Raw genomic sequence first — 20,707 nt, 5'->3', positions numbered from 1 at the left:
CAGTCAGGAGTAGTTGTAGCCTAATAACTTTGTTGATCACCTTAACTTTCTTTTAGAGCCATCATCAGATAAAAAAAATCACTTTTTCACTAAACACCTGTCTCTATGTTGGTAATTATTATTATTATTATTTGATTTACCTTAATTCTGCCAGGCAAGTTAATTAATAAACAGATTCTAATTTACAATAATGGCCTGGCAGGAGACAAAGGTCTCATGTAGAGAATGGCTACTGGGATTAAATAAAATAATATAAGCAATTGACAGAAGACGCAGGACAACAATGAACCTTAAAAAACAGGTACAGAGACACCAAGAAACCAAATGAGACATACACTAATCTACAGAGTAGACATAAAATAAATAAATGGAGGGTGGATTGATAAAACACCAGGGACAATGAGGGAACTAACATGCGTTGTGTTTTATCAATATATTATCAGTGTTCCTGATAACCCTCACAGAATCCAATTCACACCACTGACAGGCCCAAATCTATTTATAATTTCAACAGTCCTGTATTTGTTCTCTACTATCAGAAGGGCTAACTCAGTATTTGTTTTAGCCAGTAGATCATGAAAATATCAGCTGATTATCTTAACTACAAAATCCTCAGTCACTTATAATTTCCCATCATAGTAAGACTACACGCAGGGCTTAAAATCAATGTCCATCATTCTTATGGTGTCAAACAAAGGGACAAAAAGAAGTGTATTTTAAAAATGAGGCTGGCTCCTGTGGATCTCATTCAGCTCCCCTGCTGAAAAGTTTAACAACGTCCAGCAGGAAGGGAATCAATAGCACGCTGCATCGAACACCTGAGCTAGTCAGACCCTTTTTATGAGACAGATCAATCCCGGAGCACAATAGGAAGTGTAGGAACTACAACTGTTGCACAAGCTTTTAGTTACAATGATTGAAAGGAAGCTCGTCCACTAAATGATGAAACCTGGGTTGCTTACGTACTTATTTTCATTTCATATTGTTATCAAAACCTGTGCTTTCCCTTGTTATGCAACATATATGTATCTCACTCCTGAAAACCCCCAAATCTGTACAGTGCTCTGGTCAGGACCTCTGCTCTCAATGTACAGTGTAAATAAAACATCACAGCCTCCCTGCATCTGAAATTACAATTTTCCACCTATACATCCATCTGCACAGTCCAAATCTATATGCTGAGCCTGCTGGGTCTCCCATCTGACCGTTCCTTGTTGAGACTCATCTGTGGGTGCTAACGATCACACTCTCCCCTGCCCAGCCTTACAGGCAGCCAGGCGGGGGGCCAGGGGCCTCTATAATTGGTTTTTGGAGCACACCAGCTGTTTCATGTGCCCACACGCCAGTCCCCAAAGGAGGAGCAGAGGGGTCCTCACCCCCACCTCCCCCTTCAACCTCCCCCTCCGGAGATGGGGCTGCTGCTGATGGGGGAAGCCACATATAACACATAATATAAATACACAATATATACAAAATACAGTATATGTTTCATTAAAATTTTTTTATATATATATGTCTACATATGAACTAAAAATACACCATGCTTTTCTTAAAAAACATCCATATAAATAACACAGATGTAAAAAGCTACCGCCAACTGTATTTTTCAAACATGTTTGTCTTCTTTAATTTTTTTGGTGAATATTTTCTTACTTTTCTAAAATAATTACATCAGAACAGTGCAAAAATCACAAAAAATACAACAAATAGATGCAAAGAAGTTTTTTATAATACATTATATAACCCTCTGACACAGTCCTTTCTTAAATATTTAAGATTCTAGGCAATTAAATAAAAGTGGAACACGTAATGTTAATGATAATTCACAGATAAATAGTTTGATATTTGAAAACAAACATGCACGTTGCATTTTTTGTATTGTATTGATGTGTAATGATGTTGACCAAATAAATCGAAGTAGAAAAATAAACCCTGAATAGTCAGAAATGATTCTTTATCCTGAATTTGAACAATGCTTTTTATGTCCCAGTTTTATATCACAGATGACTGGTTTCATTTTTTAAATATTTTAAGTTTGGCAGGGTATTAAATTAATGCTTTCGCAACCAATAGGAAGTGGAAATTTCATGTGACCAACATACAGAATGTAACTGTGATGAATACAAAATAAACAAAGCAATATGTAAAATGGTCATCAGGAATGAATCCAGCAATTAAATGTCTGTATCATGTGCAACATGGACAGGAACCAATAAATAGAACAGTAGAATGCGTCTGAAGTAATGAAAGAAGAAAATATATTTATTAAAAGGTTCTGATGTGCACAAATCAACGAGAAGCTCACGAGTAAAACACATCTCATGTTTGGTGAATCAGAAGCACTTTAAGAAGAGATGCAGCTTCCAGATACAAAAACTGACATGTTTCCAGGAAGCTACAGCAAATTACTTAAAGCATTTACATAAAAGACTGTGAGAAATTTATTTGGTAGTGATTCTTCTTCAGATTTAATATTGATTTAAAGGCAGTTTTCACACAGTTGATGGGAGTCCCCTTGCAGTACTAAACAGCAAAACAACCCAAAAAACCAAATGTATCTTGATTTTAGTAGAAAATCCAACAACGTGCTTTTTCCACCCTGTGAAGAACAATCAGGGTAAAACACTGAATACTTTTAATTTTAGGTAATGAAAATGGTCACTTAGGCACACAAAACAACCACAAACGGACACACAGTCAGCTTTTTAACCCCAAGGGAGAGACATACCAGCCTACACTGGTCTCCAGGCGCTGGAAAGTGGATCAGACTAAAGTAAATTACTGTCCACTCACAGATGACTGGAACCAGCTGTTATCTCACTGGGAAAATGAAATGCCTGGATAATAATATATGTGATCCATTTGAGTGTTTCCACCGAGAACCGAGGGTTAAATCATCAGACAAAATCTGATATAAAACTGGAGTTTTTTCCTACAATGTGAAAGTCAAAATCATGAGCTATAGGTGGAAGGCATGTAACGGCCTACCTAAAGAAGCCTCTGTTGTTCACCGACCCCATATCATTTTACCCTGAAGGCCTGCATTCACAAAGGCTTTAAGATTCCCATAAAACACGACTCAACACACGGCAAGGACGCTACATAATCTCAAAATAATGGGCCGTTAACTGCAGTTACATTTGCTCTATGCACTTTCCCAGACAGCAGCATTTCTCCTGCAGGGATGCAAACACTGTCAGTTGTGTGTTTTCCCCGGTTTCCTCTCTTGTCTCTACACGTCCAGTAGTTTTCTGAGCCTCAGGTTTCACCTTACAGGTAAGGAATGATCTGTTTTTCTCCGCTTGGCTTGGATTGTGATATGTTTTGTTTTTTTGGACTGGGCACACCCCGTCTAGGAGTATTTACCTATTAATTATGTGATTTCACTTAATTTTGTCCACTGAAAATGTTTACTTGCTGAGGACAAAGCATCGCCTCTCAGCTGTGTGTTAATGGGTAAACAGGTTGTAGGTCAACACGTGCACAAAAAGGTTGCAGCATTTCAAAGTGTGCAAAAACACTCACTTCCTTTGGTTGACAGTATTTAAAGTGAACTAAATTTTCCTTAATTTTCCTTATCTCTTAATCTCAAAAGTGGCCCTGAGATGAGGTCCCTCCTGAAATAAGAGGATCAATAAATAGCCCAGCAGGGTGCATGCTGACATTTTGTGGATCTTATTGATTTCACATTTCTTTTAGGCCTTAATATGATGTTTTTGACTAGTATGATAAATGCACAAACCCCCTCTCATTAGTGAGAACACTTATCAGGCCGATGTAGTTGCTTGCTTTAAGTAAAACCTACAACAGCTATTATTTAATACATCAATACCATCAAATGACCATTTGACACAACATATAGCGTCAAGATGCTGCAGTGGATGTTTTAGTCACAAATACACTATAAAAAAGTCATGTATGCAAGCTAGTCTAATACAAGGGCTGTCAGTCATTTAATAGTTAATTTCAGATATTTTAGTAAAAGTAAAAGTATCAATACAAAAGGCAGAAGTATTAACAGCGAAATATACTTAAAGAAAAGGTATTTGCTATGCTATACATTGCTACATACAATATCTCAATACTGGATTATTTTTACTGAGGCGTTACTGCACAAGTAGCATTCTTATGTTGTATGCATGCCTATATATATATATATATATATGTATATATCCTGTTAATTAGTTTAATTTTTAACAATGTTTCATAGGACGATCACATGTTCTGAATGTAAAATCTAAACCTGTAAAGTTACTTTAGCTAACAGGTAAATGTGTTGGAGTAGCAAATGTGTTACTAAAATGTAGAGGAGTAGAAGTCAGGAGTAACATTAAGTGGAAATATTCAAGTGCCTCAGATTTGTACTTACATGCAGTAACTTTAGTAAAAGCATGTAGTTACATTACACCACAGGTTTCTAACCAAGCTGAGTCTAAATCACCAATGAGATAAAAAGACACGGACATGCAGTAACACTGATAAAATGTTATCAAAGGCTGTTTTCAATAAAGCTTCACAGGCAGTTTTAGTCTTTCAAACTGTTAAATAATATAATTTATAAATTCTGTATGGGACTAAAACGCAGACACTAAATGCACCATGTTGAGCATCTCCTGCACAGTATGAAGACGGTGCTGGTGGTGCAGTATGAGCTGACTGTAACTAACCCACTGACCTGCATTGCAGAGGCAGACTACGTGCTCTGTGTGTTCAATTAGGAAGTAAAGCCTTCATCAATGCTGCTCTCTAGTGTTGACAGACAGTTACTTCACTGGAGCCAATTAAGAAGTATTCTTCTGATATTATTTTAGAGTCAAATACAAAATGTCAGAGTAACGCAGACCTACATTATTTTATTGGATTATATTATTAGTCTATTGATGGATTAAGGTGTATAAAATCATTACAATGTTAAAATGCAGCTGGTAAAGGGGGTTAAATACATCATAATTTGTTTTTATTTATCTTTATTTAGATAAATATTCTGTATATAACAAGTAACCAGCGACTAAAGTTGGCAAATAAATTAAATGTTCTTACTAGAAAACATAGGTGAACAGTTAAATTAATGTGCAATATATGAGGCCTTTTTTGTGTCCAGTCAAACATTTCTTTAGAGGATAATATAACTGGGATATTTGTCTATGTTTTATTTAATTTTATTCACATGTAAACAAATATAAATTCTATGTATGTACATGTATCTATAGCTTAATTTCTAAACTTGTTATATTTTAGTATTTATTTGATTTCAGTCTTAAAATAGCGATTAAAATCTTTAACTCTAAAACAATGTCTGCTTATAAAGTGATTATATGCTAATTTCTGACCTGTGAGGAGGCAAAAGTTCAGTTTCTCAATGTGAATTTGCAGTTTAATCGTTTAATGGTAAACAAATGTTTAAATGTTATCTCTAAATTACCAATTCAAATACCAGTTTAAACACAAGCTATTCACGCTACCACACCTATTAAAAACAGGCTGAACGGGTTAAAAAGGATTCAACTTTACCTTTGTTCTACAGGGGCCAATTGAGATGGGTCACCGTCAAGCTAGCCAGAATAAATCATATATATTCCTCTAATTTTCAAAATAAAACACTTGTAACTTGCATGCAATTTTTAGATTTACCTTGAAAGTTAATTCTTTACCATGAAATAGCAATTTGACTAATAATTAAATACATGAATAAAAACGTTATTTAGTGGAACAAAATGTACAATATTTGCCTGTGAAACGTAAAAGAATTAGTAGCATAAAAATGGAAAAACTGTATGAAAAGTGAAGTATGCTCAAAATGTACTTAAGTACAGTATTAAGAGTAGGGGAGACCCGTTATGGTTGTAACATGGGAGAGTTGTAACAACATCAATTCCACCAATCACAGACAAGATAGGAGTCATGTGATCATTTCAGTGATTACCTACATCCTCCCTGGCTCTCAGGCATGGTGATTGTCAAAGCTGGAAACAGGCACATTCAGAATATACAGAGAAAAATTGATTTTGAGGTCAGAAAGTAGGCAACATGAGATGCAGACTTCCCCTGCTAATTTCAAACCACTATGCTAATACAGCTAGCTAAACGATGGCTGAAAGGGTGGGGAGGATTGTAAAACTTATTTAAAATGTGTTACAACCATCCAACTAGGGATTTCCTTGATTTTATTACTTTAACAGAGAGGCCTTTGCAGTCTGGGCCCGCCAAGCCTGCACTCCAGGGTTACCACCATTCATTTGTCAGCACTCAGACCGGTACCAAAAAAATTTAGCAAGTTAAAGTTCCTGAAGCAAAAAGTGTTTTACTGTAAAAATACTCTGTTACAAGTTAAAGTACTGCCTAGAGTATAATTGGGAAAATTCTCTTAAAGTATTAAACTAAAAGTACTCAGAATGAAAAATGTCCCCTGTGACTGTTATACTACTATATATTATATATATTATTATCACAGGATTTTGCTGTTGTAGTTGGTTGAGGTTGAACTATTTTGTATCACACTGCAATTAACTTTTTCATTAGATTACTTTGCTGATAATTTTCTCCATTCATCGATTGAAAATAGTGAGAATTGTTGTCACAATTAAACAGAGCCCAAAATGACACCGTCACAATGTTTGTTTTGTTCGTCTAAAATTACAGTAAAATAATCTAAATGAAAAGCAGCAAATCTTGACATTTGTGAAGCTCCAACCATGAAACATTTTAACATAAAAAATGACTCAAAAAAATGTCAAAATAGTTGCCAATTACATTTCTGACAAACAACGAATGTCCTAGCTGTACTTGTATAAACTATTGGTAGTTTAATTTATAACAAAACATCATATTTTTTAAACTCTTCATATGTTTTGTGTGTTTGTAAAATCACTAGTAACAGAAGCTGTTACATAAATGTAGTGAAGTAAAAAGTACAAGATTTCCATCTGAGATGTAGTGGGGTAGAAGTAGAAAGTGGCATGAAAAGAAAATACTAAAAGTACAAAAACCTCTAATTTGTACTTCAGTACAGTGCATAGTTACTGTCCACCACTGACAAGCACTGACTGAATCTCAAACTAATCTAAAATGTTGCTGTCTGAAGCGCAATTAAAGACTTTATTTTGAAGGAACACTTCCGGTCCTAGCAACACCCTCGCTAACCTGTGCTAACTTGACTAGCAGGTATATATAAACCTCCTCCAGCCGCTGGGAGCTGCTGGGAGGTTCTCCGTACCGCTGGAGACATCTCGTTAACCCTCCGTCGTCCCTCCGCAGTGGAAAAATGGCGCTGACCCTTCTACAAAAGGTACAAGTATGTCTCTTCAAGGCGGTCATGGGAGTCTTCTTCGCGGTGTTTCGGCTCTTCTCCCCTCAGAGATCCGTTATGTCCGGGAAGAAGCTGCCGCCGGTCAGCAACCCGCTGCTGCTCCTGTCAGCGACGCAGCTCGCCAAGAAGATCCGGCGTAAAGAGGTGTGTGTTGTTGTGTGTGTGTTCAAACCCACAAATAATCACTGAACTGACTGAACTATTGTAGGTGAATGGTTGTTTACACTCACAAAAGTTACATAAGCTGCTTCTCTTTAAATCTGGCTAGTCACGTGGCAAGTTTGTCTTTACATTATTGCAGCCTGTTTCTCAAGAACAAAACCCTCTTCTCAGCAAAGCTGCCTGCACCTGTGTGGGCCACTCTCTGCGGATCTCTGCCCCACAGGTGTATTGTCTTTACAAGCCGCTGAGACATCTGTGGAGTAACCACACACACACACACACACACACACACACACACACACACACACACACCCCCGGGGGCTTGTTAACATTGTTAGAGTTGATTTCATCACTTTTAAAGTGCCTATATGGCTCCAAAGACTGGTAATTTAACTCTTTTTGGAGTGTTGGTACCTTTCACACTAATTTAGTGTAATTCTTGACTCTTTTTGGAGTTAAAACCAACACTTTTTCACACTGACCAGTGTTAGTGTTAGTTTTTCTTCTATGTAGTGTTAGATGTTTACACTTTCTGAGAGGATCATTTGTTAACTACTAAGTGTTAGCCTCATAACATTTAAAGGTGTAAATAGAGCTCTTCCATATTCCTAAAAAGATATCTGGGAGGTAAAGCTTGCGATAGATAGATATAGATATATATAGATAGTATTATGGGCCTTTCAGACACACGCTTGCACCTGCCAGGGCTGTGTTTTTGCTGCATCAAGCTAAACTTGTGGTACAAGTTCAACTTTGTTCAACTTTTGTGCCTAACCCAGTGGCCAGCACCACACAAATTGTTTCCCATCTGAAATGCACATTAAGGTGGCTAGTGACAGTGTGGTGACATGAGTTTAAGTCATGGTGGTGATGGCTCACCATTGCAAAACGACCAGGTGCCAGTAGAGCAATATCAAACTAAAATATAACATTAACAGGTAGTGCTTAATTTACTTATCAAACAGTGTTAAAGTTTACAACCAGATCAAAAGCATGCCCCCTTGTTTCCTATTTGTCAGTGGAGTGCTTTCATGCTGAGTCTCCTGACTTCAGCCAGTCAGTGTGTGTAGGCCTGCGCAGTGGGGAAGGAGGAGAGACATCAAACACTTCAACAGTAAAAGCCAGCATCAGAGTTAAGAGTAAGAAGTTCAGAGTTAATATTGATACAATTACAGTTACAGGTTTGAGTTAATAACACTTTTTACTCTCTGTTTTAACTACTGTTATTATTAACTGAGTCACACATAATGGATTTCACTCCAGAGTAGAATTAACTCTACATTTACTCAGATTTAACTCTTCTCAATTTGCTGTGTATACAACATAAAGTGCGAGCTTCATTTTATTGACACAGGTTGGACTTTGTGTGTTGATGAACACATTATTTTGTAAGGCATCCACAGCAAGTAGGAGAGGCTGGAAACACCATTAGCCTCAGGTATCTTGTGTTTTATTGTACGGCAGTATATTGCGCAGGTGTTGCTTTTAATGTAGAGCTGAAACAACTGACTGTTAAATACCCATGTTGATAATAGATTTGGCATTTTCGAGCAAACGTGCTTTAATTTCAGCCTGTGAAATGTAGATATCTTTCGGTTTCCTTGGTATTTAATGATAGAAAACCATCTGAGACTTTTAGTTCACAGTCCTTATTATGTTAGCAGCAGTGGAACAAACTTATATCAATATACTTTTTCAAAGAACATTTTCTTCCATCTACCCCTCCCTATTTTTAGGAGACACCTGTTTCATATTTTTATCTGGAGGAATGCACTGTGTTTTTTCTCAAATCTGGCATGCTAACGTTTTCTTTTTTGTGACGTGTGTGTGTGTGTGTGACACATTTATATAGTCTGTTGTTGTGTTTCTGCAGGTGTCGAGTGTGGAGGTGGTGCAAGCTTACATTGACAGGATCCAGGAAGTCAACCCTCTTCTGAACGCTGTTGTAAAAGACAGGCAAGAAAGAATCATTCGATCTGTTGTTCTCTTGAGCTGCAACGTTTACTCGATTAATCGATCGAAAGAAAGTTTTAATTGGCAACTATTTTGATAATCGAATAATCATTTAACGTATTTGCCAGTTCCGGCTGGGCCTGCAACTGATATTATTTTCATTATGATTTAGTCTGTTGATCATTTTCACTATTAATGGATCAGTTGTTTGGTCCAGAAAATGGTTAAAAATGCTGGTCAGTGTTTCCCAAAGCCCAAGATAATGTCCTCAAATGTCTTGCTTTGTCCACAACCCAAAGATATTCAGTTTATTGTCATAGAGGAGCCAGAAAATATTCACGTTTGAAAAGCTGGGATCAGAGAATTTGGAGATATTTTCTTAAAAGATTACTCAAAACGATTAATCGATTATCAGAATTGTTGGCGATTATACTCACAAGACACACAGGTGACCGACAAAAACACTAGAAGGAACAAAGGAAACACTAGCGGCCTTTTTTTAAAACTAGACCCTCACCACTTTCACTCCGTCACAGAGTGTACTCTGGGCGGAGTCACTCTCACAGCCAACCTGAGTTCCCGTAGTGTATAAAAACAGCGGCCAAATTTCGGATGAACCTCTTCCTAGTGTAAACAGGATCTGAAGTTACAGATCACTCACTGCTGTTACACGTTTATCAAACAGCTGTATTAAGATTCAGGAACACTCAAGTGTTTTGCTAGAAGGAAACTGAAACCATTTGTTTTATGATCGTGTATGTACCAACTTATTTTGGTTAGATTGGTTTTGGACGGCACTCAAGTTGGCTGACCATCCCTTTGAGCACGCAAACAGAGTCGATGTAGGTAGGCAGAGGGAGTAGATTTTGGAAAGCCCCTATCGGCTCTTTGTACGTGATAGTAAACGGAATATTGTTGGGGTTACGGCTGGGGTAAAATGTATTTGACTCTCTTTTGACAAAGTGAAACAGAAAATCTGAAATTTGTTGCTGAAAAGTGTATTAATTATATTGTAAATGGTAATTGTAAATGTCATGGTAACACTTGCCATATTTACAGTTTCCACTATGATGCATAATCTGAAAATCAAGCTCTTTTAATCAGCAGTTCACCAGAATTGGGTCAAATGATTTCTCTCTTCTCTCTCTCTAGGTTTGATGCTGCACTCCAGGAGGCGGCCCAGGTGGACAAGCTGATTGAGGAGGAGACTGGAGGAGAGGAGGTGCTGGAGGACCGGCTGCCGTTACTGGGAGTCCCACTCTCTGTCAAAGAGTGCTTCGCCCTCCAGGGTAACTTCCAGAAATCAATATCCTGTAGGGCGACGTCTACAAAATTTCTAAGGGACGATGTCTGCATTGAAACATCGGGATGGATTATGACATCAGGGGGGCGTGCACAAAGGTGGTGGTGGGGGGGTTAAAAACTTGGCAGCCTATAACGCTAGAAGTCGCAGTGGAAATTTTACAAGCACGGAGCAGGTAAAGCAGCAGTGAACACACAGGGTGCAGATGTTGGTTTTGGTTGTTTGATAGGCTGCTTCATTAACAAGCCCACAAGTGGCTCACCTGCTGCCATGATAACGGATCACAGGTGGAAAAATATGGAAAAGGGGGGGGTGGTAGAGAGCGGCGGGGAAAGCCGGTGTGTTTACCAGAGGTGTAGGCCTCTTGTGTGTCTCGGTGTTTGGAGAAGAGAATTCCGAGGAATGTCCGACGCATATTTAAAATTTATGATAATAATGTTGTTGGTGATTAAAAACTGCTTTCACAAGGCGGTATAATTTGAAACATTTAGATCTTTTTTTTGCCAAAGGGGGGTGGGGGTTTACAATCAAGATGCCTGCTCAACGTTGTGATGTCTGTCAGCCATCGCCGTCTACCGGCCCCACCCTAATATCCCGTCAGTCTCTTGAAACCTGGCACTACATACATCAAAAAAACAGAGTTTGAGTTGACGTTTAACACTGGTGGTAACGTATAGTGGAGAAATTTTAACTTTCTTCTGAATAAATCATGTTGTAGATGGCCTCATGATGAAAAGACAAAGAACAGTATTCCAAGCAGCTAACAATGGCTTTGAAACTAAAAACGTCTTTTACTTTTGAGTGTATTTGATGTGTTTCCGTGTTGCAGGCATGCCGAACACTGCAGGTTTGCTGTCCAGGCGAGGAGTCACGGCCACCGTCGACACTCCGTCGGTGGCCCTGCTGAAAAGAGCAGGGGCCATCCCGCTGGGCGTCACCAACACCAGTGAGCTGTGTATGTGGTGCGAGTCCCACAACCACCTCTATGGCATCACCAGAAACCCGTACGACCTGGAGAGGACACCAGGAGGAAGTTCAGGTTAGCAGCTGTTGGTTTAACATCTGACTTCTCTTCTGGGCAGGGACGCTGTCGACTTCAGGGTTCAGGGTCAAGAAGCATTTATTCAGAACATCTTATTGCAGGAGTCTCGCTCCTTGTGTCCAGGAATAGCCCTGATAATCAAATCACGCTGCAGACACACAAACCCAGAGGCTCTGGTTCCTGAAAGGGGAACTCTTAAAGGGGCAGGGGAAATCTGTTTACTGCTGCGTGTGTGAATAAAGTTGTAAAAAACCTGGGGGTGTCGAGTTGGAAAGAAGTGAGCTTACCAGACCTTGGTAGCCCGCTCCTTGTCCCTGCTCGAGGCTACATTAGCAGCTACTAGCATGACGCACCCAAATCTCCAACCAAACTGCCTGTGGTTGAGATGCATTGTGGGTAATGTAGGCAAAATGTTTTAACAAGGAAGAAGAATGAGTGCATCAGTTTTGACCCTTTTTTGGTGTCATGAGTCTGACCAGGTTACAGGGGTCCAATGCTAAATCGGTGGAGAAGTATTTTAAAGCTGTCATTTGTTTTTAATATTACTTTACCCACGATTTATGGTTTATTCACACAAAAGGTTAAATGGATATAGTATAGATGAACTGATCATAACTCAAAATGTTGGCTTTCTTTCTCATTGCATTTATTTAGCAAAGGTTTAGGGCAGTAGGAAAGAGGATTCAAAGCAAAGAACAGTGGTTTATTGACAAACTGTGGAACCTGAAGCACAGATGAGAAAAACACAGGAGTCAGGAGCAGCGCAAACAAGTGAAGCAAGTTTAGAGCGGGTTTTTAAATACTGCAGGTCTTGATTACACCAGGGCCGTCAGGTGTATTTAGGAGCCACAGGGGATTAGATGATTGGAGCCTAGGGAGGAAAGCCAGGAGCGCCACGCCCAGACACACAAACACTGGGACAGACAAACAGGTGACTGACAAAAACACTAGGAGGAACAGAGGAAACACTGCAGACTGCAACAGCCGGATCATGACAGCAAATTCTTTTGTCCATTTACTGTGAGTGCATTGAAACTCTAAAGTTACAAGAGCTACGTGTCTTTTGGAAGAGGATCCGACCAAAAACCAAGTAAAACTGTGTTCAGCGCTACAGTGCAAGTTAAACATTAATAAGATCAGATGAAAACAATTACATAAAGACAATAAAAGGCTTCTTGTTGTCCAGGACCATAGGTCTCATTTACACTGGGGTCGCTGGGGACATGTCCCCACCACTTTTTTTAAATGGTTGATTTTGTCCACATCACTTTTTGAAAGCATTTGCTAAAAGTTTTCTGCAAATTAGCTTGCAACAAGAAATGTTAAATAACAAATAAAAATTCTACAAGAAAGGTTTAATTGCACACAATGAATGAATAAAATGCAATGAAAATATAGAATGAAACAGATCTTGACAAAGAGTAACTTCAATCAATAATATTTTTATATTCTTAATTGTCACCGGCCACATGAATTTGGTTTCCCTTCATATAAATAAAGACATTTCCACCATAAAGTGATGCAAAAAATGTCTCTAGAATGCAGGAAATTAAGAGTTTAATGCACAAAATCATCTGGGGGAGGACCTGCCAATCAAGTGACCTTTTTCATCAATGAATATTTCTCATAAATGGCATTGGAGTATCTTGTAGTAATTGTGCATTATCACGTCTCGTGGACTAAGTGTTTCGTCACACCCCTAATATGAGCCCCTAAATGTCCCCACCACTTTTCAACACAAAGTGACACCCTTGTCCAGGACTACAATACTAAACCAATATTCTGATCTTGTGATATCATATTATAGAATACTGTGACATTATTTATTAGGTGAAGTTACTATGCGTTCTGGGAAATGTAATGTAGAAGAATTGTCTGTCAATCTTGAAGTAGTCTTCGTCATTGAGATGCTCAGCTAGTTTTGTTGATATCATACAGCCAGTAGCTGTCAGCTGCACCTTGGGGAGTTTTTGAGCTGCCAGATTCACCAAATTATCTTTCCTCTCTCTGTCTCCTCTTTGCCTGCCTCAGGTGGGGAGGGCAGTATACTGGGAGCAGCAGGCGCAGTCATTGGCGTGGGCTCAGACATCGGTGGCAGCATCCGAATGCCCTGTTTCTTCAACGGTATATTTGGCCATAAAACCACTCCCGGTAAGAGAAAGTAAATTTTAAATGTATGTTAATGCAGTCAGTCCATATTCAGTGTGCTGCTACAATATCCGTTGTACAAAACTGTATAGATAAGAAATAATAAAATGCCAATGAAAAATGGCAGTCGTGGTGATGAATCTGCAGATTCTCGCGGCTTTCCGGAGCTTTATAGTTTCAGCTTTTTGCCTAGCTGTCCGGTCCACAACAAGCATCGTTTTTGTGGAAGCTCTAAAAGCCTCACTGTACATGACCTGCTCCGCTCCAGACGGCAGACAGACACAGTTGGCGACTAGCTGGTGAACACAGTGGAGCATTTAGCAGCTAAAGAGCCAGATATTTCTCTCAGGAGTTGGTGGAGACCAAAACAAGAGTGGAACATAACTGTTAATTAATATTTAATATTTTGCCTTCATTTATCCAGGAACAAAACTCAGCTTCTGCAGGTTAAAAGAACACGCTTATAAATCAGACTTCTCTGTAACTGTGATGTGTGTCTGCAGGTGTCGTGTCGTGTGAGAACCAGTACCCTCCTTACTCTGGCAGACACGAAGAGTACCTCAGCACTGGTCCCATGTGCCGCTACGCTGAGGACCTGCTGCCCTTGCTCAATATCATGGCAGGACCCAAAGCCCACATGTAAGAGCTCAGCTGGTGTCTGTCGCTTCAGGGAAGATCCCCTTTTTTTTTTTTTTTTTTTTTTTTTTTTTTCACAGCCTTACTTTATAAACAAATTCTTTAAAACCTGACGCAGCACACACAGAAGGCTTCTTCAAATAGTGCAGCACGTTCCCTTTGCTCGTGCACATCTGCAGTTATGTTGCCAGCCTTGCTGTGAGAGGCGTACTTGGAGGCAGCAGGAAGAAAAAGTCTAAGTTGTAATATTTTAATAGCTTGTATAGACAAATTTTTGAGATGAAGATATGGCAATCACCTGGAGGCACATCCATCAATTCACTGCAGCTGTTTGGTAACAATAATCTGCACAATAAATACCCACACACTGCTATTTATCTCTTGATACTTCTTTTTATGCTACACAGATGTGGTAACAGTCCTCATGCAAGAACATTTGTCTTACTTTTTTCTGTGAGGTTTGCATCCCATCCCCACCACTGCGTTTTGGAGACCTTTTGCTACGTTTTTAAACAAAAACGGAGTAGTGTAGATGGGACCTTAAAGGTATCCTGTGGAGGTTTTGACCTCTAGTAGCAGAAGAGAAGACTGGTTGGTTGCAAAGTAAACATGGATGCAGGTTTAAAAAAAACAAACTCTTCTTTGTTAATGAATGTAAACACAACTTTTATTTGTTTTAAAAACAATCCCACAAGGCACCTTTTAAATGAAACTTGCACAACCTTTCGTCAGTCTTTTCGTCACATGCCACAAATTCTCTTAAATCACTTGTACGTGCCTTTAAGAATTAATCTGTTCACGTGAGAGTTTCTTACTTGTGGCCCAATGTTTCCATCACAAATGGTCTTTCTCAGTTAGAGTGAAGGTGTGACAGGAATTAGATGCAAATATGCCATGTAGAAATGTAAATAATGTCGTTATTCACTGGAACCTTTTATCAAGTGTATGCAAACAACTTGGACCAAAATCTAAAGGGCCTTAAAGAGTCAGGTTTGAGTCACACATTCAAACCCCGACAGTGTTTGTTGAGATCAGATCTTTGAGGTACAGTGGTTAAACATTGATCAATGTGTACACAGGTTGTCCTTAAACACGAAGGTTGACCTAAAGAAGCTGCGGTTCTTCACCATCCCTCACGACGGCGGCTCTCTAATGACGTACCCCGTCAGCAAAGAGCTCATAGAGATCCAGAGGAAGGTGTGTTGAATCTAGGTCACTCCTGCAGACTGAGTGTTGGGAAACACGACACATCAGATCAGTTTTCAGAAGTAAAATCATGTGATTTTCTCCAGGTGGTGGAGCGTCTGGAGGCCGACCTCGGCGTGAAAGTCCAAGAAGTGCGTTTCCCTGAGCTCTGCTACAGCTTCCAGATCTGGAACACCTACATGGGTCTTCCTGACAAGGAGGGCAAGGTAGGTCCTCCTGACCCAGAGCAGCATGTCTATACATGTCTGTGAAGAGCAGTTATTGGACACGCCTGCTGAGTATTTTAGCAGTTTTTCTGGTCGACGAATGAAAATAAACAGGCGTTAGTTACTTTGCTGTTGTCAAAACTCTCTGTCTAATCAAGTCACAGCACCTACTCTGCTGCCCAGAACTGGTTCACTAATCTGTTTAGCTTTAGCATCACACACACACACACACACACACACACACACACACACACACACACACACACACACACACACGTACGTTGTTCCTCTATCCCTGTGGGGACATGTCATTGACGTAATGCATTCCTTAGCCCCTTACCCTAACTTTAACCATCACAACTACATGCCTAACGTGAACACTAAAACCACGACTTAACCCTCAAAAAGTCCTCTCTACCTGTGGGGACCTAACTTTTTGTCCCTCTGAGGACTGCAGGGTGCTTTGGTTAGTCTGATTATTATTGCCTCCATGCCATTCAGTTTCCTGGTTTGGAATACGGTAAATTACTTTAAGACAATAGTTAAGGTGGAATGTTTGTACATTCACTACAGTTTTTAGGCACTTGAAACTTACTGGAGTATTTCTGTGTTATGCTACTTGCATACATATGATGACCTCATAAACTTGAATTCTCCACCCTTCTTGTGACCTTTTACAAAAAACAGTATTGTCTGGTTGGAAACCCTTTGTCGCATTTTACACTTTGATGAGTTGTTAGCAGTGTTTCCATTTCCAAAATATGAATAAAAATGTATGTAGATTCTCTTCCTTCCTCTTCTGTTAATCATCTCCTGATGTTTTATTTTGTGACCCTATCAAGGGGTCTGACCACTGGACTAAATTACCTATCTGTATACAGTGTAATTAAAAATAGCTCGACCAGCTACAACAATAAAATGTTACTTTCTGAGCTTTAAGTTAACGATGTGTGTGCATCTTCCACCACTGATTAAACTAGGCTGAAGAAAGGTATTGAAAACAAATGCATTGCCTTGATGAAACCTTTTACAGAACTGTTCACATTAAAGGCACTATATGAGAATTTCCAATGGTTTAATGGTGGCGCCACCAAGTGGTGATATCAAAAAAGACACCGTGGTAGACGCCAAAAGGCTCCCGGCTCTCTGTGGCAATTTCTCTTTGTTAAGATGGAGAAAAAAAATGATGTTCTGACAATTTAAATTACTCATAATTTGTCATGATTTCTTTTCTTGGTGTGACTGTGAATGAATTATCAGCCCTCTTTGATGCCAAACTGGAAGTAACGTCACATCTCACTTCAAAAACTTGCTTGAGTTTCACCAAAGAAGACCCGGTTCTGCACCTCCATAAAGATAATGTTCCTCACTTACCTGAGTAAGAGCGATGCTTTTGAACAATCATTATTATTTATTTATTTCAATTAATCAGGCTTCAATATTTGAGAGAGATGTACGGTGAATAGAATACGCTGTATTTCCCAACACTAGGTGACAGAAATGACAGATGTTCCCCACTTAAGTGGAGTTAGAACTTTTTTCGCCATGAAACCCTGAATTTAAATAAAAGAAAGCATTTCAGGGAAATATTTGTAATCCAACTCTCCCAAATGTCTTCAAGTGTGTGTGTGTGTGTGTGTGTGTGTGTGTGTGTGTGTATATTCCTTGCTGAAAGTAAGCATAGGAGGCTTCATAAAGGCCGCTAGTGTCCACATTCACACCTGCTAACGGAAAAGAGTTGTATTACTGCAAAGCAGAGCAACAGAGGACAGCGGGTTATAGTCCCTCAAAAACTGCTTTATTGTGGCACAAAGGAGAGCCTGATGTTGAGATAACAGTTTAGTCAGGCCACTTACACAGGTTAGTGTTATTAGAGTGATTACGGTCGCTCTACACACTGAGGAGTCTGGTGACAACAGAAAAGAGCAGCCTCATGACTGTTGGGAGCAGCACAGGAAATCTAATATACACACTCAGTGTACTTTGTGACCATAGAAAGAGGAATCCACAATTTTAAAATATTTTCTTCCCTCAGCCTCCTCAGGCTTTTGCTGAGCTGTTGGGGGAACCAGGACGACCCGTGCGGCCTCTGTGGGAGCTGCTGAAATGGATGGTGGGAAAATCAGAGCACACCATGGCTGCTATTGGTAAGAGGGAAACAATATGTTACATTTGTTTTAATTGGAAGTAATCAATCAATTTTGGCTTCATTCTTGTTTCAGGACTGTCTTCGTCTGTTAATATTTGTTTTCATCGGTGCAGCACTATGGAACTGTGGTTGTTCAGTATGGTGTTATTCTGGCAGACGCCGTCCTGAAGCTGCAGCTTTCATTAAGTGAACTCTGTGTGTGTGTGTGTGTGACGTCTTCAGGTCTGGCCCTGGTGGAGATGTCTCAAGGGTCCAAACCTTCGACCTCTGTCATCCAGCAGAAGGACAAGCTGCAGAAGGAGGTGGAGGAGCTGCTGGGGACTGACGGTGTTTTGCTTTACCCCTCACACCCCAGAGTGGCTCCCAAACACCACCACCCGCTCTTCAGACCCTTTGACTTCGCCTACACAGGTCAGTCCGTGTTAAAGCTACAGCACCACAGTTCAGTCTCACTTTATAAAAGACAGAGCAGTTCTTTGAGCATTTTCTACAAGCTGCCACTTGATTTTGCAGGTAGAAATTTAGATGTTACAGTCTGTTTGTTTACTGGGTCACACCACTTTTATCTGGTAGGATTTAAGATGCAGAATGGCTGCTGGAGGGGCCACAAGTGATTTTTTTTTTTTTTAATATTATCTTAGGATACATTATTTGACATTATTACGCAAAAAGGCCATGTAATTGCAACTATTACTCATAATTTGTAAATGTCTGGTGAATTAATATCTGATATTATAGAAACTAGCATCCAAACATGATGCAGGAGTATGGGATCTGCGTTACCTTAACTAAAATTCAGACAGGATGATTATTAAGGCTTCTTCTTCCATGACAATGGCCCTCTAAAATGATTATTTCTATCTCCCGGCCTCCACTGAAGCTGTCAGAATATGCTCGAGTCCTCTTATTTTTGTTTCCACGTATGAAACTATTTCATCCACTCTCCTCTACCTCCAGGTATAATCAACATCCTCGGGCTGCCGATCACACAGTGCCCTCTGGGTCTGGGTGAGGAAGGTCTGCCCCTGGGTGTGCAGGTTATTGCCGGGAAGCTGCATGACCATCTGACCCTCGAGGTGGCTCTGTATCTGGAGAAGACGTTTGGGGGCTGGAGGGACCCCGGAGCCAACTGAACCCAGCACCAGTACTGAATCTCCAGACTGGAGCTGGTTGGGTTTGGAGTTGCTGTACTCTTTATCTGCCTTGCTGCTTGCTGCAGTCAGTCAGATGGTTGAATGTTGAAAAGTTTGATTTTTGCACTAATGATTAATCTGTCATTCCAATAAGTCATGATTTTATCTTTTACCCTGTTCAGGTTATGTCACGAGCACAAGCTTTAACAGTTGTTTTTTTTTTTTTTTTTTAATATAAGTAGAAATATATTTCATCGAGCGTAACTTTCAGAAGGTCAGTACATGTCAGGTTCGAGGTTTTAAAGGCCCTGCACACCCACACACGAGTTTCTGTTGTAGACTTCTGCTCATGTTCACACTTGTCTGATGCTCAGCTTGGAGTTTGTTGATGTTACCCGACTCCGTCTATGCTAAAGAATCATAAAAGGTGTCATTTGAGCTGGTGCAACTAATCTAGAGCGAGGACAATCGTGTAAGGGAGGACATGACTGCACATGCCAGAGGAGGTCCAGTCAGCCACAATAATGAAACATCATGAATGTTTATTTATTTTACTAGGTAGTATTGCTTAGAAAACCTTTTGTTGCAGGGTAATGTTATTCATGCCTAATTGCAGTTAATCGATTATGATGCCTGTTTTATGCTGCAACTTATGAGTTAATAAAAAAAAAGGAAATCTTTCTTTCTCATTTATTACTTTATAATAAAAATCTCTCTTTGCAGCAGGTCTGTTTGGGTCAGATGGTTGTTATTCTCAGGCCTGTCTCTTCAGCTAATGACCCCAAATCAAGAAGGCGGCAACAGTTAAATTCTAAAGTCCCGGTAAACGGGTTTGTCACTCACAAAATACAGAAAAAGCTCATTTCAACACAATTCATCATCGCAATTTCCCGCAAAATGTTGTCACACATCAGCTTGTCACTTCCTTGTTTACCAGCCGCAGCCCCTACAACATTCCAACATTCATTGCAATTTTTTTTTTTAAAAAGCTGCTGCAAAATCAGGCATTGTAGGCCGCAATAAAAAATAAAAAAAAATAAAAGCTCGCGAAATCCTTTAAGTTCATTCGCTTTCTTGCTTTAGAATTAGAGAAGAAAATTGATACTACTCATGCCTGTACAATAAATATGAAGTTACAGAAAAAAGTAACCTCACACAAAGGCTGGAAACAGCCTGGCTGTGTTTAAAGGTCCCTAAATCTGCCTACCAGCACCGTTAAAAGCTCACTAATTTAAACATTGTTTATTATTTAGTCTGTACAAACACTGGAGTGTAAATGTCAGGTTGTGGTTCAATGTGTGGGACTATTTCTTGGCTGAACTGGTGAGTGTGACTACAGGGACTTAGGCCCACTTTGATAAAAACACTGCTGAAATGTTTCACATTTATGCACCAGAATTTAAGAAACCCTCCCAAATATATTTGCATTGTAGTGAAGGGAGAAAAAAAAGCAAACAGAAAGC

At 39.6% G+C, this 20,707-nt stretch overlaps 1 protein-coding gene and 1 long non-coding RNA gene across 2 annotated transcripts; one reads left to right on the top strand and one right to left on the bottom strand.

Moving 5' to 3' along the window:
• The first annotated feature begins 7,196 nt into the window (after nt 1-7,196).
• faah2b (fatty acid amide hydrolase 2b) lies at nt 7,197-19,924 on the top strand. Its single transcript, XM_046065781.1, has 11 exons — nt 7,197-7,450; nt 9,342-9,424; nt 10,574-10,710; nt 11,554-11,763; nt 13,798-13,917; nt 14,418-14,553; nt 15,630-15,747; nt 15,843-15,962; nt 17,998-18,109; nt 18,334-18,522; nt 19,069-19,924. Exons 1-11 carry the CDS (start codon nt 7,262-7,264, stop codon nt 19,242-19,244), a joined length of 1,590 nt encoding a protein of 529 aa, XP_045921737.1. The 5' UTR covers nt 7,197-7,261; the 3' UTR covers nt 19,245-19,924.
• On the bottom strand, nt 11,199-12,086 carry LOC123981129. Its single transcript, XR_006827683.1, has 2 exons — nt 11,520-12,086; nt 11,199-11,342 (listed from the first exon to the last, which is right to left on the bottom strand). It is a non-coding gene; the product is annotated as an uncharacterized LOC123981129 (long non-coding RNA).
• Nucleotides 19,925-20,707: the final 783 nt, after the last annotated feature.

This window comes from Micropterus dolomieu, linkage group LG12 (assembly GCF_021292245.1).
Source record: "Micropterus dolomieu isolate WLL.071019.BEF.003 ecotype Adirondacks linkage group LG12, ASM2129224v1, whole genome shotgun sequence".
NCBI lineage: Eukaryota > Metazoa > Chordata > Actinopteri > Centrarchiformes > Centrarchidae > Micropterus > Micropterus dolomieu.
This window is presented reverse-complemented; position numbering and strand designations above follow the sequence as displayed.